This window comes from Schistocerca americana, chromosome 1 (genome assembly GCF_021461395.2).
Source record: "Schistocerca americana isolate TAMUIC-IGC-003095 chromosome 1, iqSchAmer2.1, whole genome shotgun sequence".
NCBI classification, from domain to species: Eukaryota; Metazoa; Arthropoda; class Insecta; order Orthoptera; family Acrididae; genus Schistocerca; species Schistocerca americana.
The window spans coordinates 753,012,262-753,038,496 of record NC_060119.1 but is presented as its reverse complement, the minus strand read 5'-3'; the positions used below and the strand labels follow the sequence as shown (position 1 = coordinate 753,038,496).

The window sequence follows — 26,235 nt, the reverse complement described above, 5'->3', positions numbered from 1 at the left end:
TCTACATCACTATCTTCTAACACACGTAGTAACTCATGGTCAGTATATTGGTCACTCTTCCTACACTTTTTCGCGTTCGAAGGCCCCGGTGTCGGTTCATTCGCCGCCATTGCAAACAATGCACAACACAGACGACAAAAAACGAAAACACACAACTGCAGACAGGAACACGTTACGTGATATGTCGTTGGTTACTTGAACTAACACGAGTGCACAGCCGAACAAACTAAACTGAGAACTCTGCTAGTGAACGCGCCGCTTATATGCGTCAGCCGCAGCGAACATGTTGACGGCGTAGCGTAATGGTCAAGCGCATTGCTCACGAAACAGTCGACCTGGAATCAATCCCAGGTGCTTCCTAATTTTTTTCAATTGTTTTCATTCTTATTTTCCTTGGTTTCGTCAGATTTTGCAACTATTTACCGTAGAATTTAAATACATTCAAGTAGTATATTTATATAACTAGGCGAAAGTTTTAATGAAAATAAAGATTTTAAAGATTCTTGTGATTACGTGCGCTACTTTTTATTCATTACGACAGTAGAAGTTTTGCCATTTTTATGGTGACATATCATAGAAACATGTGAAACATATATGTTTCACTCTAGGCACATTTTATGAAGGCATTGTTTGAGCAGTTACATTTCTCTGCAACATGCTTCATTGGAAAGCACACTTAATTCAAGTTTTAAAACTAAGGTGTTTCCTCTAATAGTTTGGATGCAAACCAAGCGTACTAGATCATAGGGGTGTCCACAAGAGCACTGAATTGATGCAGCACGGTCGAATGTATTTTAATTGCATCTTCTCTTGATGATACCTCTCGCTGTTGTTGGAGTTATTCAGGGGCACTTTGTAATCTTTTAGATTTTTGACTTGACGATAGAAATATACATCTACCGTAAATAACCGAACACTCTGAAGATACGAAGTAAAATAAAAATGAGAAAAAAAAATCAGGACGGACCTGGGATTGATCCCAAGTCGCCTGTTTCGTGAGCAATGCGCTTGACCATTACTCTACGCCAATAACGACGAACAGAGCGCTAAATAGGGTATAGCCTCCTATAGTGCTATCGGAACAACTTTCGAGAGCATGTTCTCCTTTCCTATGGCCAACTCAGGCGAAATATTTCGGGCACGTTATGTGGAGTCCCACCTCTTTCTAGAAACAATTCGGACGAAATCGGCGTGTCCCAGTTGGCGACCTCCCCTAGTGAGAACTCAGCTAGCGAGCGCACCGCTTATAAGTGTTACCCGCACTGGCTTGCTGATCGCGGCAACGCTTATGAGCGTCAGCCGCTCTGGCGTGTTGATCGCGGAAACGCTTATGAGCGTCAGCCGCTCTGGCGTGTTGATCGCGGAAACGCTTATAAGCGTCAGCCGCAGCGAACATGTTAAGGGAGAGGGTAAGGAGTCATTCCAACCCAGGGAGCAGAAAGACTTACCTTAGGGGGAAAAAAGGACAGGTATACACTCGCGCGCGCGCGCGCACACACACACACACACACACACACACACACACACACACACACACACAGTTTTTTAAACTAATTATAAAAGTGACTGTTTTATTACAAAAGCTAAAAACATTTCAGTTCATCTCCATTTTGTGTTAAGGAGGAAAAAACATCCATACAAGAGAACTGTTGAATATCACTGTTCGTATTACGAATTGTCGGCCAGATTGAAATATATAAAAATAATGTTTCTTCCTTTTGTGAGAATAATGCAGCACATGCAAAACACATTGCTCTCTACTTTGTGGTATACTAATTGCAAGCTTGGGGAGAAGTACAACAACTCCTTTGCGTCACTGCACACCATTTTCCATTCAAACCTGGAAAAAAAAAACTGTTCAGAAAATACCATTGCATTCAAAGAAAATTTATATATGTTATAATTTTCACAGCGATAACTTATAAATGAGAAATTTACCTTAACCACACTTGAACCTCCACACACTTATCAAAAGAATAAACACACATGTGCTGAAGAACCCATCTTCCTGAAATGACTACATTAATAATTCAGTTGTTGAGATTTTTAATATGACGTGTACTTAGCTTGTCCATGCAACTGAAGAGACATAAGTGACACTATTAACTAGGAGTTGCAAAGGCAGTTGTGGAACACTGAACTGGACATAGTAAGATTATCAGAAAAGTGACAAAATAGCGATGATCAAACAGAATTAAAATTGGGTCATATGTTTTATTACAGAGGAACAGATCAAGAAGGAAATTCAGATCTAGTTTTTATAGTAAAAACAACATTACAAAAAGTATTACAAATAAATAAGCATTCACAGATGACACACCAAACAGGTAAATGACTGCAAATCCCGATACAAGATGATAATGCAAGATTTTGATGCATATAGGGATATGGTGTCCAAAAGAACAGACACCATATCCATATAAGTATATAGTTCTGGCAACACCAACCATGACCTCCTCCTTCTGTGCGGATGCACACATATTCCCCGAACTCTTACGGGACTTAGAAAGAATGTCTTGCATGAGTAGTAAGTGTGTTGGGTTGGGGTGGAACACTACAAATGTAGTGTGTGGACATACAAGATGAGAATGTGGGTCTCGCGGGAAGCATGCACGAGATAGTCCCTGAAGTCGCGCTATCCTCTGTGCCCTCGGTGGCTTAGATGGATAGAGCATCTGCCATGTAAGCATGAGATCCCAGGTTCGAGTCGCGGTCAGGGCACACTTTTTCACCTGTCCCCGTTGATATATATCAATGCCCGTTAGCAGCTGAAGGTATTAATATAATTCTAATTTCGTTCTAGACGGCTGCAGGTCATCATGTTGTCTGTTCTTTCCATATAAGTAGAAACTAAAATGTCCACTATGGGACCGTTCCAAACCAATTTACAATTACAACTGATTATTGACTTGAAGGTTGAAATTAACAATACAGATAGACTGCAGAGTCCTCCAACTGGGGAGGCACCAAGAATGGTGTTCCATAGGGTTAAGTCTGGATCTCTTATTGTTCTTAATGTATGTTTTAATGACTTGTCACCCAATATTCATGAAAATGCAAAGCTAGGTCTTTTTCCTGATGACACGAATACAGTAATTACACCCAACAAACATGAATTAGCTGAGGAAATTGTAAATAATGTCTTTCAGAAAACTGTTAAGTGGTTCTCTGCAAATTAACTCTCATTAAATTTTGAGAAAATGCTAACACCATTGAAACATGTTCTTTAACTTGGGCAACTACAGAACCTACATATGAAAATATATGAAGCATAAATATATTCAGATGATTACACTACATACATACAGAAGAACTTTAATGGCAGAGAAGTTGGGCCAATGAAAGCAAACATGGTTAATCAAAGACCAGGCCAGAAACGATGAATGGAAAAATGCTGAGATACATTGGGATTTGGAATCCATGAGAAACTGTGGGAGCCACTATAATTAGCTGGTACTGAAGATGGCTATTTACAGTCAAAATCTATATTTGCAAACATAATAAAAACTAATGGAATTGCAATTGACTGCTGTGTGCCTCTCCTTTCTTACACTGATGATCTGCTGAAACGTTTAGGTTCAGCTACTTGTGCTATTATTGCAAATTTTGGGGATAAACATATCACTAAATTACCTTCTGTACCTACTTTTGTTTGGTACATATTTTGGGGTAATTTATCACTATGGGAGAAAGTATTCATTGCACAAAAGCATGTAATCAGAATAACAGCTGGAGCCCACCCAAGATAACCTTGCAGATATTTATTTAAGGACCTTGGATATTCACAGTACCTTCACAATACATATATTCACTAATGAATCTGTTATTAATAACCCATCCCATTTCAAATATAATAGCAAAGTGCATATATACAACACTATAAGAAAGGATGATCTTCACTATTGTGGGTTAAATCTTACTTTGGCACATAAAGGGACAAATTATGCTGCCACAAAAATCTTTGTTCACTTACAAATAGTATTAAAAGTATGACAATAACAAACCAGCATTAAAAAATAAAGTAAATGAATTTCTGAATGACAACTCCTTCAATTCAACAGATGAATTTTTAGAGATGTAGTAGTAATTGTACAAAAAAGTGTAAAGAAAACTTACATCAAACTGACACGTTCCACATCATTATGAAAGGTCATATTCATGATCTATGGCACAAGTATTAATGTAATGTAACTAGTAAGAACCTGAGAAGAAAACAAAGATTTAAGGAAAAAACATATCAAACAAGAAGTCAGAAACGCAGATTATGATAATGAGGAAGTATAACAGAAAACTTAACCAACCACATAAGCATCTTGGATTATATGGATAGAGGCAAAAGCAGCAGTTATTTAAGAAAGATACTTGTGGCAACAGCAATAGATGTTTCAAATACGACAAAAGCGAAAGAAAAGAACAGAACAGAAGAATGCAAATGGAAGAATGCAACCATTTAAGGGAATATAAGCAGACAATAGTAGGATCATGGCAGAATATGGTGAGGCAAATAAAATTATTTGTAAATGGTTTTAAGAGAAACTGAAAATGGTCAATTAAAATGATTAAGGGAGAGAACTGAAAATAACAAGAGTATTAAGCAAAAACAAAGCAGAAACATACACTGAGTAAACATCAAACTTCAGCAGTTAAGGTGGTGCAACAGCTAATAACAGAACAAAAATTGTGCAGACATACCAAGATTCTTTTAGATGTTAGTATAGTTGAAGAGATGAATCAGAACCAAGATAGGTAACAACGGAATTAATGAAGTGTGGAAACCCATTTGAGGAATGAAGAAAGGAATGGATAATGGTGTATCAACAGAAATGATTAAAACTTAAGAAAAACTTACAGAAAAGGCACTTGCAAAATCATTTACAGAATGTCTGTGGAAGAAGACAATTTTCTAAAACTGGAATCATTGTAATTAGTCTACGTACGAAGAACTGAGCTACTTGAGGTGTCCCAACAAGCGCTCTTTCTCCTAACTGCACAACTCAATGTTCCTTCTCAGTAATCCGCGTATGAGATGTAAAGTGCTGCATCATGGAGTGACAAAGCTTCCTCAACACACTGTTTGAAATCATGTTCAGTTGCATTGCAGAATGTGTCCTTGCACTGGCATATCCAAGGGCATTCAGAATGCATAAACAAATGACGTTTGTAGAATGAGATTTTCATTCTGCAGCGGAGTGTGCGCTCATATGAATCTTCCTGGCAGATTAAAACTGTGTGCCGTACTGAGACTCAAACTCGGGACCTTTGCCTTTCACGGGCAAGTGCTCTACCAACTGAGCTACCCAAGCACAACTCACGCCCTGTCCTCACAGCTTTACTTCTGCCAGTGCAGAGGGATATTGCGGAGACAGGGCTTAGCCACAGCCTCGGGGATGTTTCCGGAATGACAAAGATATCCTTTCTTTCAGGAGTGCTAGTTCTGCAAGGTTCGCAGGAGAGCTTCTGTAAAGTTTGGAAGGTAGGAGACGACGTACTGGCAGAAGTAAAGCTGTGAGGACGGGGCGTGAGTTGTGCTTGGGTAGCTCAGTTGGTAGAGCACTAGCCCGCGAAAGGCAAAGGCCCCGAGTTCGAGTCTCGGTCCGGCACACAGTTTTAATCGGCCAGGAAGTTTCAAATGAGGTTTGGTCTGCCATGGATACTGACATGGGGGGGCAGTTCCAGGGGGCGTCAAATCCATATTCTCGAAGAAAAAGCCTTGTTTCACAAAGTGCCTAGCATCCAGCACATGTTGGTCTATCAATTGTTCATATAATTCTGAAAACCATCTCAGTTGGTTTTAGAACATTTTTGAACAGATTCCAATTTGATTTCTGAATGAATCATAAGTTGATTTTTGAATGCGTTCCCTGTGGCATCTAGAAATAAAAAATTTTCCCACTGACAAAAGGGGATAAGGCTCTATGAGCTGACTCAAATAAACCCAAAAGGGTGAATGCCAATCGCTGTTTGTTATGTGGTTGATTGGGTGTGCAAATGATCAGCATTGTTGTGATTATTAGTGAAATCCATAGATTCAGACTACCAGGGTGGAAATAAATGACTAACAGGAATAATAGTTGAGGAAGATTGCATATTATCTCCTTGATACATCCAAGAAAATGAAAGTTTGACAGAAAATTTTTGACAGATTGCAACACTGCTAAGGATGTACTTTGTTAACCTTGAGTGTCTCTTGTAACAACAACTGTAGCAATGAGTCTAACAAAGAATTCTGAATGTTAGTGTGAGAAACTATCAGCTTAGGTGTAGTTTTCCAAGGAATAAAAGTGATTTGAGTAGGAACAACCATGGAGAAAGTGAAAAATGGATTATTTTATATGGGATGGGCTGATCTCTAATTAATTTGGGTTGTGTGTGATAAGAAGATGCTTATGATTTCTGAATACCATATTTACCTGATTATAAGATGTCTCTGAATGTAAGATGACTCCCCACCCCTTTTAAATAGGCTACTTGAGAAAGTTTTGTCTTATTCTAACTAATCATACTTACAAACTGCTTTATTGATATAAGATACCAGCCTAGAAAGTTACCACTATATCTATTCTAAACTGATGCCATTTATTGATGTCTATATTTTGATAATACAAGAATAAACAAAATGAAGTGCTTTACACTAATTTTTATTTTCACTGTTTTTTTGCTTGCTATCATCACCACCACCACCGTCGTCATTGACATGAAAGTAAACAGGCACCTGATGAGCATTGCCAGTGTTGACGCGAGATTGATTACATGATGCTGATTTGCAAGCCTGTTTTTATCAAACGTCACTGGAATTTGCTGCTGATGCATGCAGTTGGAAAATTCCTCCTCGTGTCCAATATGTTCACTTGGAGAATTTCTCAAGTACGTGGGAAGACTGCGTTGTGTTTATCTTGCATATACTGAACAACCTGCTGCACCAATTCATGAAACATTCTATGCTTTAGTCACCTGAAATTTTGTCATACATAACTAATATTCTTTAATATCTTCTTCACCTGACACCACACATGAAGATTCACTTCTGTGACCTCAAATTTTCTCCATATTGCATATTTATTTGTGGCCTCTGCTTGAGGAATCACAATTAACTTAAAATTAGTGTCGTATTGTCCATGTGATGCATATTGAAGAGTGAACATGCAGAATCATGTTTCTCAACACCGTTACGGCTGTAATTTTCATCCATTATTGATTGCCACAATATACAGCTTTCACAGTGGTGACAATATAGCAAACTGAATAACAAAAACACATTGTCCTCTCAGCTTCCTACACCCAAACTGGCAGAAATGGTACCATTTTGGATAAAGTTAACAGTGCTTATACCAATTAATGAGTAAGAAAGGTAGGAAATTTCATTGAATTACACCCAGGGCAGATGTGCTCTTGAGGCAGTAAGGCACCCTGGAAAATTGTAAGGTGACACTGGTTCCAGTTTAAATATTCAAAATTAATCTGTCATAATAATAATCTTTATTTGTTATTAATTAACATGGATTCTCTTGAAGCATTAGCTGTCATATTTGTGAAATTATATGCAGAGTTTGAAATGTGGCAATAATTAAAAGGATCAGTGTATAATTTTTATGGCAATATTTTCAACTAAAAATGATCTGATGAGAGAAAAGAGAGAGGCAAATATTGAGCAATCCATGATATAAACTCTTCACCAATACAAAGAAAAATGTAATTAATATAGAGGTATCATTACTTCAATCTTTCAACATGGAACAGAAAATTGTGAATGAAGTGAGTAGTTTGTTTCCTTTTTCCCTTTTTGTAGGGCAAAACATTAAACATGACAACAACAAAAATTGATTCAGCTTTAAACATTATATCATCATATATAAATATGTTTTAAATACTCACTCACGTACTTTTCAAGCTGTTACAGCTCATCTATTTTTAATTTCTTTCTTCCCTGGTGCTCAAGTATAAAATTCTCTGAAACAGATAATTACAATTATCAATTAAATTTCCTGTTTTCCTCTCCTGTCTTGTCCTTTTCTAATGATTCAGTGAGCCACTTTTTGGTTCTCTCTTCTTAATTGTTCAAAGGTACTTTTAAATTACATCTTCAAGGTCATACACAAAATTATACAAAAAGGCTGGTGTTTTTCAAATAAAGAAAAGAATATTATTGGACATAACCAACTATAAGGAAAATTTTCCTTAGCTCAGTCTTAGTATCCACTAATGTTTCACCACTGTAAGGCTTCAACTATTTGTAGCAATATTTTTGACAATATTATGAAAAGGATAGTTGCCACTCACCATATAACGGATTTTTATTTTTATTTATTTGTATGGCTCAGATGCAGTTTGAAATTACAGGTATATAACATTAGCAATATTATATACAACAGGAATATGAAAATACAAAACTAGGTATAAAACTAATTACATGTCAAAATCTAGGTTCCTAATCCATATAAGAGCTGTATCATCAACTTTCATGAGGTCACTCCAACTCCCCTGGTAGTAACGCTAGAGGCATTAATCTGTAATGTGCTTGATTGTCTTGTTTCAGAGCCCCACAGTCATAAACCGGAGAGTCTGTAGAACCCCATTTGTAAAAAGAGTCTGCGCACTGACCATGCCCACTGAGAGCTCTGTTTATTTTGACCCACACTTTCCTGTCAAGTTCTCTTCCAGCAGTATCACAATTATATTTTTCAAATCATTCACACTCTTCAGGATTTTCAATAAGTTGATAACTCTGATTCCACAGGTATTTCATCCCAGTATTACTGGCATCTAGCTCTTCTGCATGCTGTAAACGTGGGTTTCTTGAACCGAGTCTATTTTGTCGTAAACTTGGTATGTCTTCCTGTATGGGTAATCCCAGGTTCTGCTGTAGCATGTATTCCCTAAGCAAGGCCTCACTTCTGCAGGTTGCTAGTGGATAGATGTTGCTCAGCCAGAGGGAACCAATAAGTCGGTGTTATTAACTGATTCAACTGGACGTCGACCAAGTTGATGTGGCAGCTATTTAGCCACACTGGGGCACAATACTCGGCTTTAGAGAAGACCAGCGCAATGGATGATGTGCGGAAGGTTTCTGCTGAAGCTTACCATGCCATTCCACACAATTTTTGAATAATATTGTTATGAGTTTTTATCTTGGCAGCAGTACTTTCAAGATGTTTTCTTTATGAAAGGGTGTCGTCAATGGTGAAACCAAGGTAGTTAGGGTACTTGTTATGGCAAAGAGTGTTTTCGTTAAGTTTCATTCTGAGCTTGTTTGGTTGTCAGATGGAATGTATGTACTTCAGTTTTACTTGTACTGGGTTTAAGTAGCCACTTTCTAAAATAGGCGCTCATAATGGCTAGATCTTCTGTGAGGATTGTCTCCGTTCATCCAAGATCCTGGGTTCAACAAGCAAGAGTGATATCGTCTGCATAACAGAATTTTGTTGACCTGGTATTGGGTAGATTGGAGATATATAGATTGAACAATAAGGGGGCTAAGACGGAGGGCTGTGGTAGACCATTACTTAATTTCCTCTTCTTATTCACATTTTCTCCCAATCGAAGGTAGAAATATCTATTATTTATTGTGGTGTTTATGAGAGTTACAGTTTTTCGGCATCAGATTGTTTTTAGTAATTTGTATATCATCCCTTCTCTCCACACTGTGTCATATGCCACAGTTAGGTCTATGAATGTGACAGATGCTTTCATGTTTCCTTGGAAGTCAGCCTCTGAAAGTTGTTAGGGCCAGTACCTGGTCGCAGGGTGTAAAATAGGTCGTGTCCATAGTGGAATACTACAATGTGCACTCCGGGTACTACACGTGCACCCTGGGTAAGGCTAAATGAGCTAAAACAAATAGGCAGCCAGACCAGATGTTGGATTTCCTGGCTACCAACATGCAGGTAAATCAAAACCATATAACGGAGATGCTGAGTCACAGATGGCCACAGCAAAAAGACTGTCAAACAAAGCTTTTGAGCGAACAGGCCTCCATCAGAACAGACAACACACACACACACACACACACACACACACACACACACACACTACGTACGTACGTACGTGTGTGTGTGTGTGTGTGTGTGTGTGTGTGTGTGTGTGCGTGTGCGTGTCCCTGCGCGCGCGCATGCTTGTTGTCTATTCTGATGAAGGTTCGTTTGGCCAAAAGCTTTGTTTGCCAGTCTTCTGTGACTCAGCCTCTCCACTATTTGGTGAGTAGCAACTATCCTTTTCATAATATTGTCATTATTCCACCCTGGATTTTACATTGTTTGTTGTAGCAATATCTTTAATTTATATACGAGTACATGAAACGCATGCTTTGAATGTGTTGTGCTTGAAGCCAGTCACTATAAAATTATATATTTACTGGTACAAGCGACAACAGTGCCATTAAAAACAGTAAAAAACTGATAGAGAAGTATATAATTACACCTGATAGTATTCCATGAAATAATGAATCACTATACCTTTAATCATTACTGTATCTCTGCTTTGTCAGTATCACAGGGCTAAATCTGTCACAAAGACATACTTATTAACTATTTTTCATATTTCAAGGAAAGTTGCAGGAAGCACAGGACATTCGCTCCAATCTTCTGCACAGACTGCCAGAGGGAGGAGGTAGGAGCAGTGTGAGCATGTGCCACCTCCATCATACAATGCTGACAACTTAAGAACTGGTGACTGTGTTTGTTCTTCATTTGGAGCAATGATTGATTTGAAACAGACCTACAGATATATTATATGCTTCAATAATTTGTTTAAATTGAAATGAATGTAATCTCCAAATACTCAAAACACAATGCTAGGAATCAATAAATCACATTCAACAACCATAGTATTGAGGCTCTCATTGATTCACCACCTTATTTTGTCACATATGTTAGTAACACTGATGCCTGTTCATTCTGATGTATTGAGCCCATAAACAAACAAAAGTGAACAAATTATAGAGAATACTGTATTCCTCTGGAAACTGTCACACTATTCTGTTTCTCCTCTTGTGACTCTCCTTCAATTTCTCCTCCTCCTCTCATTTATCACACTTTTCTTCTTCATGACTCTCTCTCTCTCTCTCTCTCTCTCTCTCTCTCTTTCTCATTAATGTCAAAACAAGGCTTTGGCTGCAGAAGTTGAAGCATCAGTATTTTTCCAGCCTTGCTTACTCCCTTTTTTTAATTACAATTTCTAAACTGGACAATATGTACGTTTTTGTTCTCTCGCATGTTGAAGCATCTCATTCTAATCTCAACAAAGTACTTAAATTTAAGAAAAACTAATATAGCTTGATAGCACTCATATCTCTCACTAGCATCATGTGTAGAAACACGTAACACAGAAACTGATATTAGCATTAATGAAACACCAAGAAATCTTAAGATGTATTCTTAGTGTTCTGGCACCAGAGTGAAACAGTTCCTGTTCTGTGGCCAAATTATTATTGCTGTATTTTCTCAATTTTAATTGTGAAATACATTGAAGCAGGAAGTAATGGGAAGGATCAAATATGCAAATGTACTTATCAATGTCAGACTATAGGGCAGAGCCAGGAAGAGGATTATCAGAAATCTTGGACAGAACCATGTGAAGGTTTGTACCACTACGTAAATATATACATACAGTGCGATCATTATAAAAGATCGCCACAAAATTTAATTGTACAAACAAAGCACAAAATAAACATGAAAGATAATATACTTGAGCGAATAAAAATGAAGTATGAGAAAAATTTAATGAGGTATGAAAAATTCTAAAACTGTTAGAACACATCTTCAGATAATAATAGCACACTTAGAATACTTGAAGGGATATTATGTAAATGAATGATGAAACGAAGTTTCTTTACATCAATAATTTTTCATTTGTATTAGTTGCCAACAAATGATGGTACAACAATTTGGTTAAGATCTCTATGTCTGAAACATAATGGCTTGTAACCCCCCCCCCCCCCTCCCCATCCACCCACACCACAGACACACAATAAAGTGTGTGCGTGCGAGAGAGAGAGAGAGAGAGAGAGAGAGAGAAAGTTCATACATTTTATTTTTATAAAAAAAAAATTGTTATATTTACACATCCCATGCAATTAACGTGATTTAACTGATAATAAATTGAACAAATGGTAAAAACATAATATTCATTATTTTGCAGCTTAGTTATATAGATTAAGCTTTCATAAAACTAAAAAATGGATATACCTTCTTCAATACTTCTTTCTAGATCCTCCAATATTTTTTCCTGTCGTGATGAAAGTATCTTTAATTCTGAGGCTAGCAATGCAGCTGCATCAACAGCATTCCTGCTACGTTTCAGTTTCCTCTGTGACTGGAATGACCTGGGTGAAGAAGTGATTCCTTCACAGTCAGATTTTGGTGAGACAGTGTGACATAAAATGTCAATACTCGCTGAAAAAAAATCAGATTTGATAATAGTGTCATTGATTAATTATCAGAATTAACTGGAAGATAAAAAAATGTTCCTATATTACCACACAAACACCAATTTTTACTTGAAATGTACTTATTTAGCTGCTGCTGATAAAAATTAGCAGTATTATGCAATACACAGGGCGGTGAGAAACAGTGCAAAAAGCTTGTACCTTTTTTTTAGCATAGGTTGTGCTGAGAAATAACTGTTATGAAAAAAAAAAAAAAATACATTGTGACATTTCTGAGTTAATTAGCATTAAAATTAGGCAGTTAGGCCTGTTGTGCTTGTGCAATTTCCAGCAGTACGCCAGCCAAAGGCAGTGTTGCAAAATGTTTTCATTTGGTTTCCTCAAAACAAACATGAGGGTGATACAAAAATAGGACACAGAACAGTAGTAAGAATCAAACCTAAGCCAGAGACTTAGCAGTCTTGTGCACTATCATCTACACTTTGAGAACCAACTGACACTATTTGTATTTGATGGGCCACTCGAATTTTCGCACGCGGTGGTCTGATTGACTAACTTTAATGCCAGTTAACTTGGAAAGAGTACAACATACTGATTTTTTTACTTAACAATAATTTCTCAGCTCAGCCTACCCTACAACACTCTTACAAGTTTTTCAGGCTCTTCCTGACCACCCAGTACGTACTATAGGCTTGCAAAGGGCAATGATAAAATCATGTTTGAAGTTCTCAAGAAAATTAGACACAAAATTTTAAAAAATTGCTTATTTCATACTTTTTTAAAGAAATCTCCCCCCCCCCCCCCCCCCCCCCAAAAAAAAAAAAAAAGAATTTCCCCACTGTACTGTTATTCGAATATGGCACACGAAGACTGTAAAACAGATACCTTTTGTGAAAAAATATGTTACTGTGGCAAAAATGAAAACAAAAGTAAAGGAAGTCAAACAGAACATTATGATCTTTTAACATTATAATTTTTTCTTAATTAAATTATGAAAGCGAGAACTCCTGCATTATTCATTTTTGCCCTTGAGGAATCACATTGTAAAGTGCCTGCCTCAAACAGATTATGTCACTTGTCTTGAAGTCAAATTAATTTTCATTTTCTGTTTTTCTAAACTGTGAGGATTTGTGTTTTAGATTTTATGTAGTTTAGCAGATAAACACACTTGTAGATAAAAGCGCATAGTGTAGAGTATGCTGTTCCAGCTAGAAAGCTCAGCTGTGAGCGATGGGTTCCCATGGGCACTGGTGTGCAGGAGCGAGTAAACAGCTTGCACACGCATGCGCAACATCACAGGTGGACAATGCTGGGCAAGCAGCTTACATGCAGCACTGTGCACAAAACAATGGCTAGTGAGGAGACGATGTACAACGTAATACAGGATGACTGAATATAATCAACAAAAACATTAATATAAGACAAAGATATGAACACTCTATTTAGTTTGAGAAATACATTTCTGTTTATTCATGATTAATGAAATATTGAGTGTCAGTCCTTGAGCTGCTGTATGACACAGACTACTCTTAAGTGTTGGGTCATATAGCTGGGACCTTCCTGCAGTTTTTACTCTCTTCATTACAGAAAACAAGTCATTCACAAGCATATGTTGAGCCAAACATAGATATGATGTCAGCTTGATTACTGTGTAATTTGGGAAAGTCTTCTGCAAGAAGATTGTGATACAATCTTGCCAAATTCGTGGTTTTGTAGTATCTGTCTTTGAGCAGTGTACTGTTTTGAAAATCTATTAGTTCTAGTCGTATTTCTGAAGAAACAGTACCTGGCACAACTGAAAATGGAGGCCTAAACAGTTTTAACTCATTTTGTAGACATCATATGTCCTGAAACCTAACCTCAAAACTTGGGCGACATTGTACAATAATTTGTTGATAATCACTAAACATATCTCTTCAGGCAACTGAGGAGATGAAAAACATGTGAAAAAAGTTAAATTTCCACTAGCAAATTTTCTTTCAAATATATGAAGTTTGTCCATGAATGCATTAATTTTATTGCATGTATCAACAATTAATATAGCCTTTTCTTGAAGTGACGTATTTAAATTGTTTAAATGTGTTGTAATGTCAGTTAGGAAGGCCAGGTGTGCTACCCATGTCTCGTCACTGACAATGAGTGATGTTTGCATCTCTCCTTTCATTTCTGTAAACAATGCAGTTTCTTCCTGAATTGCAAAAAATATGTTGAGAACTTTGCCTCTGCTAAGCCCCATACTGTGCAGTGATATGGAATATCACCATAGGCTACTTCCAGATCATGCAAAAAGTCTTTGAACTGGTGATGGTTGACACTGTGGTACCTTACAAAATGTACACACTTCTCTGCATCCTTCATGACACTGGCACATTCCAAACTTTCAGCACAAAAGGCTTCTTGGCACACAAAGCCGTGTATGTTTGATATTTTTTTCCGAAATTCCATCTTGATTTTTTACTTCACACCAGTCACGAAGCTTTGCTGGCTCCAAACCATTTGCTGTGCTCTGTCAGTTGCAACAGAACAGAGCCTGTCCAATGGCAAGCACATGTTTTCTACAGACTCACAGACAACCTCAAATATGTCATCACCTGTGGTTGTGTACTCCATCAATATCATGTCTAGCAGCTCCTCAAAAACCTGTAGTTCTGAATTAATGCCCCTCACAAATACTGTGAGCAATGTCTGTTACCTGTGTGGTTTTATCAAGACCTAATGAAAAAGCTGTGAAAGCGTGGCATTTCTGCTTCAGTTGATTTTCGAAATTCGTGGCCCTATCACGGGTCTGATGAGATACCATTTACTTGGAGAGGCAAACTCCTTCAAATTTCGTAATGTGTGCTGGTACTAAGCACTCTATGACAGTGAGCAGGCATAATTTCACTGGGGGCCAACTGAGAAAGATGTTCCAGTTGTTGAAGTGATGTGTGCAACTTTGTAGCTTGCTTGAAGTGCTACATCAGTTGAATTGTCATCGATGTCAGCAATCTACAATAGTTGCATAACACGTATGAAATAAACAAATTCATTATATATACAGAGCATGTAGAAGTAGTATGTATTCACTTGTTACGTTTGTTTATTTATTTATTTAGTGTCAGATTTATCTGTTGCTGAAATTCACTCTTCAGTGTTATTGAGTTGCTTAATGTCCAGCTCATCGTAGCGCATTGTGTAAAGACACATATAGTGATATTATATTCTTCATTATACTCAGAGCTTTACGACACACAAGACACTGAGGCAGCCCATCTTTCTCAACAAACACAAACCATTCTTCCACTGGGAAGCACAAGACATAACTAAGTGACAGGCTTGTAACACAGCAGTGCGCATGTGTCGTGAAACGTATCCTAGCAGGCAGCCTATCCTCTAGCAGCTGTTCTCTAGTCGAGCCTGTGATCCACGGGGCTGCCTTGGAACAATCTGATGTAGAAGACACAAGTTACCATTGACAACACTTTCTTCCTCAGTCCTTAATGAACATACTACTGAATTTTTATATGCCATGTTTAGTCTGTCAACACCGGACTTCTGCAGTCTTAGTTCATCTTTAACTGATCCAAGTACAGCTTTAATCTTAACTGGCAGACAAAATACACTTGTCACTGTGTGAAAACGCATATTAGCCAGATGACGAGGCACAGGCACAGACAGCTGCTCCTTCATCTCACTATTGGGGCTCTGTCTTAAAGGAATCAATTGAAATTAGACTGGCAGATAATATTATAAATAGGGACAAGGTCTACCCTTTAAGTGAAATGCGGAATCCTGTTTTATTTGGGAAAAAAAGAATGAAAAAAAAAAATGGTTTTTGACTTGGAAAACAGAGGCAGCTACTCCACAGTACTTTCCAGTTACCTGCCAGCTTTTATCACTTGAGTGCTGTACCTTCAGTCTGCATTATGGGGCAGGAGCAACGATTTCTCTCACAGACACATTGCTTCTCTTTGGTGTCACTTCTGAAAATATTTAACTAACAGATTTCTTACCTGAATATGGCAGCCAGTTGGACTGTTAAAATAAAACTGTATGATTAGGCTTTAGATCAAACAAGAATATTATGAATTTATATACCAGGAAAGTACAGATTGTCACATCATTATTTAGCGATTGCTGTTTCGCATGTTAGGGTGCTACATGATTACAGAGTGACTCTCAAAATTCTTTTCATTGTTTTAATATGGTTGTATGGTAAATAATATGATAATTATAAAACTAAAATATTATTGTATAAGACTATTAATACCATTACTACCCAGTCCTAAATCAAAATAATAAGTACTTATTTGAGGCTACTAATATCAACCCAATACTCCTACTATTATATTTGCCTTTTTATCATTAATTTTACTTGTGATATTAGTTCATTTGTGCAGGGGGTAAGTACCAGATTGCCAACTAAAAGTCTGGGGTTCAATCCCTAGTTATTTTTCTACAGTTATTTCTTCTTTCTCCTCAAGCAATGATTTTTTAATGGGGAAAAGTGCCAAGTTGCACTATGCACTATGGTTCAGAATCAACATAAAATTGTATGATTTGCTAGGTAAGTCAATTCTAAGAGCAGAGGAAGACAATACATCATACCACAGAACCAAGCCCAGTAAAGCATTACTGTGTTCAAACCAACATTTTGGTTGTGGATAACTTTACTGTTGTTACTTTGATAGCATTTAATAGCATCCTGACTCACTATACTTATTTGCTGTTCACTTTAATCTGATGGAGGTGCATCATTTGTACTGTTTGAAGAGAGTGGTTAATTTCTCTTTACATTCTGTGTCAAATCTGCCACACTGTCAGGTCCAGCAACATTTTATTACCTCCAGACTTCTTGGGGAACCAATTCAACTTCCACCAATCGTCACTCAGTCCCCTCTTCCCTACTGTGCTCACTACTCTTCACTATTCCTTTACTGGGCCATTTAATCACAATCCTCTTTCTTGTTCCCTGTACTCTTGTGTTGGATTTCATCATCCTTCCTGTGGTAACTGTAAACTATAGTTATGCCTTTTTTGTCTGAATCATCATCATCTAGAAAATTTAGAGTATCAAAAGTCACTTTCAGTCTAATTATGTAACAACATTATTTTACCTTAAAGCCTGCCTCATCATTTTTTATGTTTATCGACCTGGAATGTAATGATATACAAGGTCTGTTGATATTGGTATCAGTTAAAGTTCACCCAAAATTGTGCACAGATTCATAAATTTCCTTCAAAATTTTTTCAACTATTCTTTCCAATCAATTTTTCCAATTATTCAAGCAATTATTAATCCATTTCCACATCATTATTCAATGGCGACCGTTTAAAGGACGGCGCCAAGTGAAATATGAATAGACCTTTCAATTGATGAGATAAAAATTTTTGAGAAATGATTCATATTATTGTTACAAGGAACTAAGGAAACTTTCATTGTATTTGTTACATGTCCATGAGATTGGGAATGATAAAACCATTTAAGCAGCATATTAAAATTAATTCTGCCTACAAATGAGACGAGCCAGGAATACTGATTTCAGCAGTAAAGGTAGGAAGCTGCTACGCTGTATGCTTATATGGCGGCACTTGGCGCCATCACTCTGGCAGTGGATAATCTCTTTTTCTTCCAAGTAATATCCTTTACGGAAAGTGCATTTCCACAGAAAAGATGAAAATTTGTACAGAGTCATTATTAAAGTGCAAGATAAGTCACTATAAGACTGGGTCAGATAATAACCAGGTTCATTAGTGAATACACAGCTAAATCTACTTTAATTAAAGTGCGAAAACAGAAAGAATTTCATTTTTGAAAAATGTTATTCATAATTTTGTTAAAAACTATTCACAATGGAGTCAAAGGAATTGGTCATTGTTGAAAATTCACTACAAAATGCAATATGCCAAGATGTCGGAAATCTGAGCTTGGCAACAGTTGAAGGTAATACGCCAACTAGTGAACTGGCCCATGGCAACCAAAACAATGAGGTTGGCACCCCACTATCAATAAATGATGACACTGGTAATATAACTAATCATGATGCCACTTTTATGACACTCGGTGAGACAATTTCTCAGTTCTCACTAGGAAATATTTTTTCAAATAGCGACACTGTGAATGCAAGAACAGGAAACAGTTCATAAAAACAATGTAATTACTACTGAGACACACAATTTAACACAACTCATGCAACAAATAACACAACAGTTCACAAAACAGGAAAGTGAAACACAACAACTTAAGGGTATGACACAGCAGTTCAAAAAACATCAGGAAAATAGAGGACAACAGTTTACACAGCAAAATCAGGCATTTAACGATTTCAAGAATAGTATTAGTCAACAGTTCAGTGAGGTGAGCAAAACTATACGCACTGAATTATCTGATGAACTATCTAGGAAGTTGACAGGGCTAGGAAAATAATTTAAACAAAAAATAATTACTGACATATCCTGCAATATAAATACATTAACAGAAAGCGTGTCATTCATAGATGATAAATGGGAACAACTTCCAGGTGAGTTACAAAACCTTAGTGAAGCATATTCTCAAATTCAGGAGATGCAATCCCAAGTGGATGCGTCGGTAAAAATTGTGACGGAAGCAGTCAGCAAGCTGCAAGGCGTGTGCAAAAAACCTACCTACAGAAGTACAAAAGTTAAGTCTAAGAGTGGACCAGTTAAGTTTAGAGTCAAAATTTGCCAAAAAACAGAGAGATAAGATTTTTGCAGATGTAAAGGAAATAACTGAAAGACTGAAGCTGGAATGCTGGATAAGGGCAGCACCCTTGTTGGAAAGGTTGTATGAGAGTGTAAGATTTATGTAGATACAGTAGAAGCAGCTCTATAAGAGAAAGAAAGTCAGTTTCTAGCTAAAATAGATTTAGGTTTAAAGGAGCAGAGGAAAGGTTACAAGGCAGTATTGCTAAAACTACTGACATTCCAAAACAACATTTGACAGAAAAAAACAGATGCTTTTATAGAAGTTAGATACTTTCACTGGCTAGCCCTTTGAAAGAATACAGCGAAGGTTGCAGAATGTAACAACACTTGCCGGCAGTTGTACCTGTCAAGCAAGTGCAGTTGCCATGCGCTATGCCACAAACTAATATAAACATGCCTATCACTGACAGTGCGGCATGTTTGTCAATATTACTTGCAGATGAAGGGTTACTTAGGCATCAACATTTTCTGGTATTTACCTCTGAAAGGAAAGGAACAAACCCCTTGGTCTTTATCAGCCCATTTTGAAATGTTTTACCTCATACCTAGACCGAAGCCCAGAAAGATAGATTAGTTGTTGGCTGCACGCAGGGCGATGATCTGCTATGGGTTTTGGACATGGCGGAATGTTGTCACTACTATGAACAGTTTGAAAGAGACTTTCTGGGTAAATATTGGTCTGAGGCCATAAAGACACAAAGTATTCAACCCAGCTCCATTCAGTAGCGAACATGGAAGCTAAAGGGACTATTTTGAAAAATATTTGAATAAAACCAGATACTGGATTAACCTGGTATCTAAAGTAGGTGTGCCGAAAATTTTAAAGAGCCCTCTACCTGCCCACATCAGGGAAAACCTCATTACCATCCCGGAACACGACACCGAATACTTTCTATCTTACTGGATTCAATAGATTTTATTTATGAAGAGAGACCAGTACAACCCAAGCCAGTTAATACACAGATAGTGCCACAGGGATTTACAGACCAACGAGTAAACAATGGATTCGTAGTACAACAAGGATGGCAACCTTACTCCACACAGACCTATGGTAATGGTAATGGTAATCACAACGACAATGGCAAAAGCTGCGCATTCAAGGGCGGATATAAAAGAAATGGACAAAAATTTAACAAAAACAACTACAACCGGCAAGTAGCGTATGGCCAGTCTGTATAATATGTACAGACACAAGCTATCAGCAATAATCAGCGGATTGCTTGGCAAACACAAAACAATACCAGACAGATGAATAATCCACAGGCAGCAGAATTTGGCCAGCAAAGTAATGCACATATGCAGAATAACACGCAAATGCAAAGGGAATTTGAGTCAAGAGCCTCACAGGATACTAACTGGTGTGATCAAACACCAACAGTCCATATAGTACAAGTTACACCTAACCTACAGACCGATGCCATCGCGATGCCGGAAAACTTGAACCGGTCACGGTAAAACCCCCTTCTGTGACCTGGGGGGAGAGTGGGGTACGAGCTTGATCAATACCTGCTTCATCAGACATGATCAAGGTAGTGATGTGAAAGATGATCTGTACCAAAGGAATGGGGATACACAGGAAAACTTGATAGCGGGTAATGTACAATCTACTATTAAAGCCAAAATATTTGACCTTGATGTACCCATTGTGCTTGACACAGGTGCTATGACTAACTTGATGGCACAGGGATTCTTTCAAGAACTGCAGAAATGTGGGCATATACCCACACCGCCAATGCAAAATTGCAAGGTACAAACTGTGACTGGTCAGAAATGGAAAGGAGTCAAAATACAAGCTTTAATTCCCATCCAATTAGGACAGTTTTCTGTGCAATGCAATTTTTTGATAGTAGAGAAATTAATAGTTGACTGTTTAATTGGTATGGATACATTTAGGACATACCAAGTACAAATTGATGTAGGCAAGGGCAAATATCATTTCATAGTAAATAACCAATTTTTGCAATAGACCTAATCAGGGGAAGTACTGATAGAAGTAAAACTGAAGTTACTCATGACTGAGGTTTAATTGTAAATCCCACAGTCATGTTTATCACCAGATACAACGGCGAACAGTCGGCAGCAGAATAGGTAAATGTCGACACAATAAACATGAAGATAAGTGAATCAAAGTGCTTGTCTCATGAACAGCAAGTGGAACTTAGGGAACCGACGCTTGCTTATATACACGTATTTGAAAAAAAGACCAGGTATCATTATGGACTGTATGTACAAAATGGAAGTACGCCCTCACGTAACTTTTTGTTCTACTTCATACCCTATACCATGGACAATGAGGGAAGCACTAACAAGGGAATGGTCAGACTTGTCATGGCGAAACATGTATTGCTTTTTTAGCACTGTTATTTAACTGTGCAAAATGTCCGTATGCAAAATTGTGGCTGCTGACATGAACTGGAAGTCACCTAAAAAAATCACGAACATGGCTGTGTTTCCTGCTTGGCGCTTGCAGTGACGGCTGGCCACCCCTGGAAATTGCGAGTCGCGGGCGTTGTGCGCATGGTCGGGAAGTGCGGCCGTCTTATCGCGGCGTTCACTAAAGAGGAATATCGCTGCACGGTTTTGGTGGAATGGGGAATCGAATATTCGTTTCTGTGGCATGCACGTCCTTTTAATTTCTGGTACGTATTTCGAAACATACCGTCCTGAAACTGGTTAGAGAGGTGAAAGATGTTCTGTACATGTTCATCTATACTCCGCAAGCCACTTTACGGTGAACATTCAATCTCCCCTCACAGGTGATGGCGAACCCTGTAAATGTTTTGCTGCTTGCCATGGAGATATACCACAGACACCAAATGAAGCAATCAATAGAAAACACGCGTGAAGACTATGTGTTGTGCGACATGGTTGTTAAACTTCTAGACGAGCATGCAAATGGTGCAGACATGTGGCTAGAAACAACTGAAACACTCGATATTGCAGACTGTGAATCTACAGACGGCGAAGACACCGACGAAAAGTTGCACTCATGAAGACTCTTCGATTGATAGTGCCACGTACCATTATCAATTATCTCCGAAACTAACACCAGCAACTCCAATTTCCTTCTCAGACAAAGAAAAAGTGGTGACGTATTAGTTGAACGAAAGTGGTAAGAAACGCCTACATGTCAGTACTGTTCAAAATAAGTATCGCTTTGTCAGTTCTGAACGTGAATTGTACAGATGGAAAAAGGAAGTCGCTGGACGACGTAAGAGTCGACTGGAAATTGCGACGGAGATAAATGCGCGACTTTTTGAGCTATTTACCGATGCCAGACAACAGTCATTGTCACCGATACAACTCTGCGTGACTGGACGTTAGAGATTGCCAACGGGATAGGCGCTAAAGAATTTACAGCTTCTGAAAGTTGCATTAGTCGCTTCAAAAGATCACATAAAATTGTGGCAAGAAAAATAACAAAATTTGTTTCGAGAAACAGGTCGGAAAGTGAAGTGACACACATCGAAATGATAGAAGCTTTTCTTACGAATGCAAAAAATAAGATCGATAGTTTTCGTGAATCGTACGTGTACAATGCAGATCAGTCAGGTTGGGTGCGAAAATAACACTGTCATTCAAAGGGGAAAACCATATTGAGACGATTGCGTAGTCCACCCATTCATACACTATAATGCCCATAATTAGTCTGGATGGTTCATTGCTGCCTAAATTATATGTGTGTCTTCGAGAACCAACTGGACGTTTTGGACCACGAGTCAGAAGAATAATGTTCTACGCAAACAATCTTGTGGTAGACGCATCGAAGTCTGGAAAAATGGGAAATGAAACCGTTACACTTTTCATGCGTCATGCTTTTCTTCCGTTCTGCGGGAACAAATCTCTTTTCATTCTAGATTCGTGGTCAGGTCATAAAAGGTCTGATTCATTAAAAGCTGTATTTCGAGCCCACACTGACAAAGAAGTAGTGATACTTCAGATTCCACCCGGAATGACGAACGTAATTCAACCTTTAGACAGAGAATTTTTCCGTCAGTGGAAGGCATTTTACAGAAAACTAACAGAGAAAATTATTGTATGCAGATCATTGCAATTTCCTGTCTATCACCGTGACAATATTCTCAAGCTGCAATCAATTTTCTTCCCCGCGGTTTCAGAATTTGATTAAATATGCGTGGCACTCCTCGAAATATACTGATACTAGGCCTGATTCATTCGTAACACCAGCCCAGTTTTGTCTACAGACATCTAAAAACGTCTGTGATTCGCAGGGCTGTCATATGTCGTCTTTGCTTGTATGTTGGTTGGTTGGTTGGTTCGGGGAAGGAGACCAGACAGCGTGGTCATCGGTCTCATCGGATTAGGGAAGCATGGGGAAGGAAGTCGGCCGTGCCCTTTCAGAGGAACCATCCCAGCATTTGCCTGGAGTGATTTAGGGAAATCACGGAAAACCTAAATCAGGATGGCCGGACGCGGGATTGAACCGTCGTCCTTCCGAATGCGAGTCCAGTGTTTGCTTGTATGTTCTTGGTGAACAAAAAACCTATGTTTTGAACATTGTATCAATATTTAGACAAAACTGGACTGGTGTTACGAATGAATCAGGCCTAGTATCAGTATATTTCGAGGAGTGCCACGCATATTTAATCAAATTCTGAAACCGTGGGGAAGAAAATTGATTGCAGCTTGAGAATATTGTCACGGTGATAGACAGGAAATTGCAATGATCTGCACACAATAATTTTCTCTGTTAGTTTTCTGTAAAATGCCTTCCACTGACGGAAAAATTCTCTGTTTAAAGGTAATTACAAGAAATAAAATTTGGACGTGTTCTAAACCGTATATTTATTTGTGTCTATTTCATAGCTATTTGGAAAGAATGTTGTAGATAACATATCAGCCACATTTGTCAACGAATGTTTAATTATCATACAATCGCTTTCATTGGGGAATCAGCTCTCTCACTGCTGTGGCGGCGCGTAGCTAACGCCACGTTGTCCCTACATGGCGTTGGTATAACGTAGCGAGAGGGGTCAGGGTTGTACAAGAGGCAATTATAAGCGCGGAAACCATGCGACAATAATGTCTAAGGTCATGTCAGCAGCTAAAATTCTGCATACAGACTTCTTGCAATGTTAACTCACAGTGGTAAAAAAAGCAACACAGGTTTCGACATGACAAGTCTGACCATTCCCTTGTAAGAAAAGAGATTAACAGGAAGCTAGAATGGGACATTACACAACCATCATTTTCCCGTTATTGTAGTCCTATTTTGGCCATGAGTAGGCCAGATGGCAAGGTGCGCTTGGTCCTTGACGCAGCTAACATTAAGAAGATCATTGTACCAGTATGAACACATCCCGACAATTTATATAGGAACAGCTTATGAATTTCCATTATGCTAAATTTCTTACTACAAATGATCTCCGGTTCTCTTATGGGCAAATAAACTACATGAAGAAAGTCGGAAGTATACCGCCTTCGTATGTAGAGGAAGGAACTTAGAATTTCAAGTATTACTGTTTGGATTGAACATAAGTGAAGGTGTATTTATCCTCCGCTCTGGACAAAGTGCTAGGACCTGAACTTTTGAGTAAGGTAACAGTATACTTGGATAACCTTTTAGTCACCACACCCACTTGGGTAGAATGCCTAAGATTAATTGAACAAGTATTGAACTGCTTTTCCGGACATGGAGTAACAGCAAATCTCAAGAAATCTAATTTCGCACAAGAAAAGGTAAAAATTTTTAGGGCACATAATCTCTTCGGAAGACATACTGCCAGATCTTAAAAAAACTTGATGCCATTAGGAACTGTCCTGTTCCTCAAAACAAGTGGCAATTGAAGGCATACTTATGCCTAGCCTCATTTTTTTGGGAACTCATACCTAACCAACTTATGAACAGTGATGCTTTACTCAATCTCCTCCAGAGAAATAGACCTTGGTTATGGGACAAGCAATGTCAAACCAATTTTGAGAACATCAAGCAAGCCTTATTAAATGCTACTACTTTAGTATATCCATTGTGGATGATGAACTGCGACTGTGGTTTAAACTGACGTTTATCTGGTAATAAATATGCAACCTGTCAGTTTTTTACGATTTATTCAACCATGAACATGTTTTCAAGCCACTGCAGGCTCATCATCAGATGGAGGTTTACAAGAACATTATGTTGTGGACCAAGTGGAGCTAGATGCTGTGCAGGTGCTGCTGGCAGAAATGACGGAAATTTAGTAATCGGTGATGAAATATTTACAAACCTGAAAGTTTTTCATGTTTTAGGTACTTACAGTGCACTGCCTTGTGGTATAAATATCAGATTGCTTCTTATAAAGTACGTATTAAGCTATGTACACAAATAAACACATTATTTAGCTACACTTGGTCCTACAATGATTCACAGAATGTAAACATTCGATGTTTTTACACTGAATATGGATATGGTAGATATTACAGTTTACTACATAATAATCTTTGGCAAGATATATATTACATTATGGTGCAAATATTACTAGTACAGATTTTACATTTCAGTAAATGTTTTTCAATGAGGTCCATCTGTATTCCTTTCTCAGTAATGTGAATCACAGAAAGATCGCCACTGATATCACCAACAGTGTGTTCATGGTGAGCTTTTCAATTAACAATCGTTTTGAGTTAATCAACAACATTATAGCTCTAATAGTGCCAAACATAGCAACATTTGCCTCCTTTGACATAGTAAACCTCTACACCAATATCCCCTGAAAAGACACTCTCACAATAACATAAAAGAATAATCAAATATGAAAAGCTAAGCAATGCAGAAATTTTTGAACTCATGACATTGCTTGAATTAGTCCTCTCACATAACGATTTTTCATTCAATGGTAAATTTTACATGCAAAACAATGGTCGGGCAATGGGTAACAGCCTTGCAGGCTTGCCTGCTGAGATATTTATACTTAATCTGGAACAAGATTTCTTCTTAACAGATCCACAATTTACTGACAAAATTCTGTATTATAAAAGATATGTAGATGACACAATAATAGTCTTCAATGGTGCAAAAGAAGAACTAAATAACCTAGCAGATGAAATGAATAAAATGCAACCAAATATCAAATTCACAGTTGAATACCAGACCACTGAAGGAATTAACTTCCTTGTCATGACTATCTCCACTCACAATAACAAGTATACCT

The 26,235-nt window shown here is 37.9% G+C and overlaps 1 protein-coding gene across 2 annotated transcripts in view; it reads right to left on the bottom strand.

Moving 5' to 3' along the window:
• Nucleotides 1–1,551: 1,551 nt before the first annotated feature.
• LOC124611148 (germinal-center associated nuclear protein) overlaps nucleotides 1,552–26,235 on the bottom strand; it is a 279,556-nt gene continuing 254,872 nt past the window's right edge. The window contains exons 26-28 of one of the 2 annotated variants that reach the window (XM_047140221.1): nucleotides 12,180–12,386; nucleotides 7,873–7,947; nucleotides 1,552–1,840 (exon numbers count right to left, since the gene is read on the bottom strand). In XM_047140221.1, the coding sequence (XP_046996177.1) occupies nucleotides 7,892–7,947; nucleotides 12,180–12,386 (263 nt within the window). In that variant the 3' untranslated portion in view covers nucleotides 1,552–1,840; nucleotides 7,873–7,891. The remainder of the gene's footprint in view (nucleotides 1,841–7,872; nucleotides 7,948–12,179; nucleotides 12,387–26,235) is intronic. The other variant, XM_047140218.1, reaches the window with a different exon arrangement.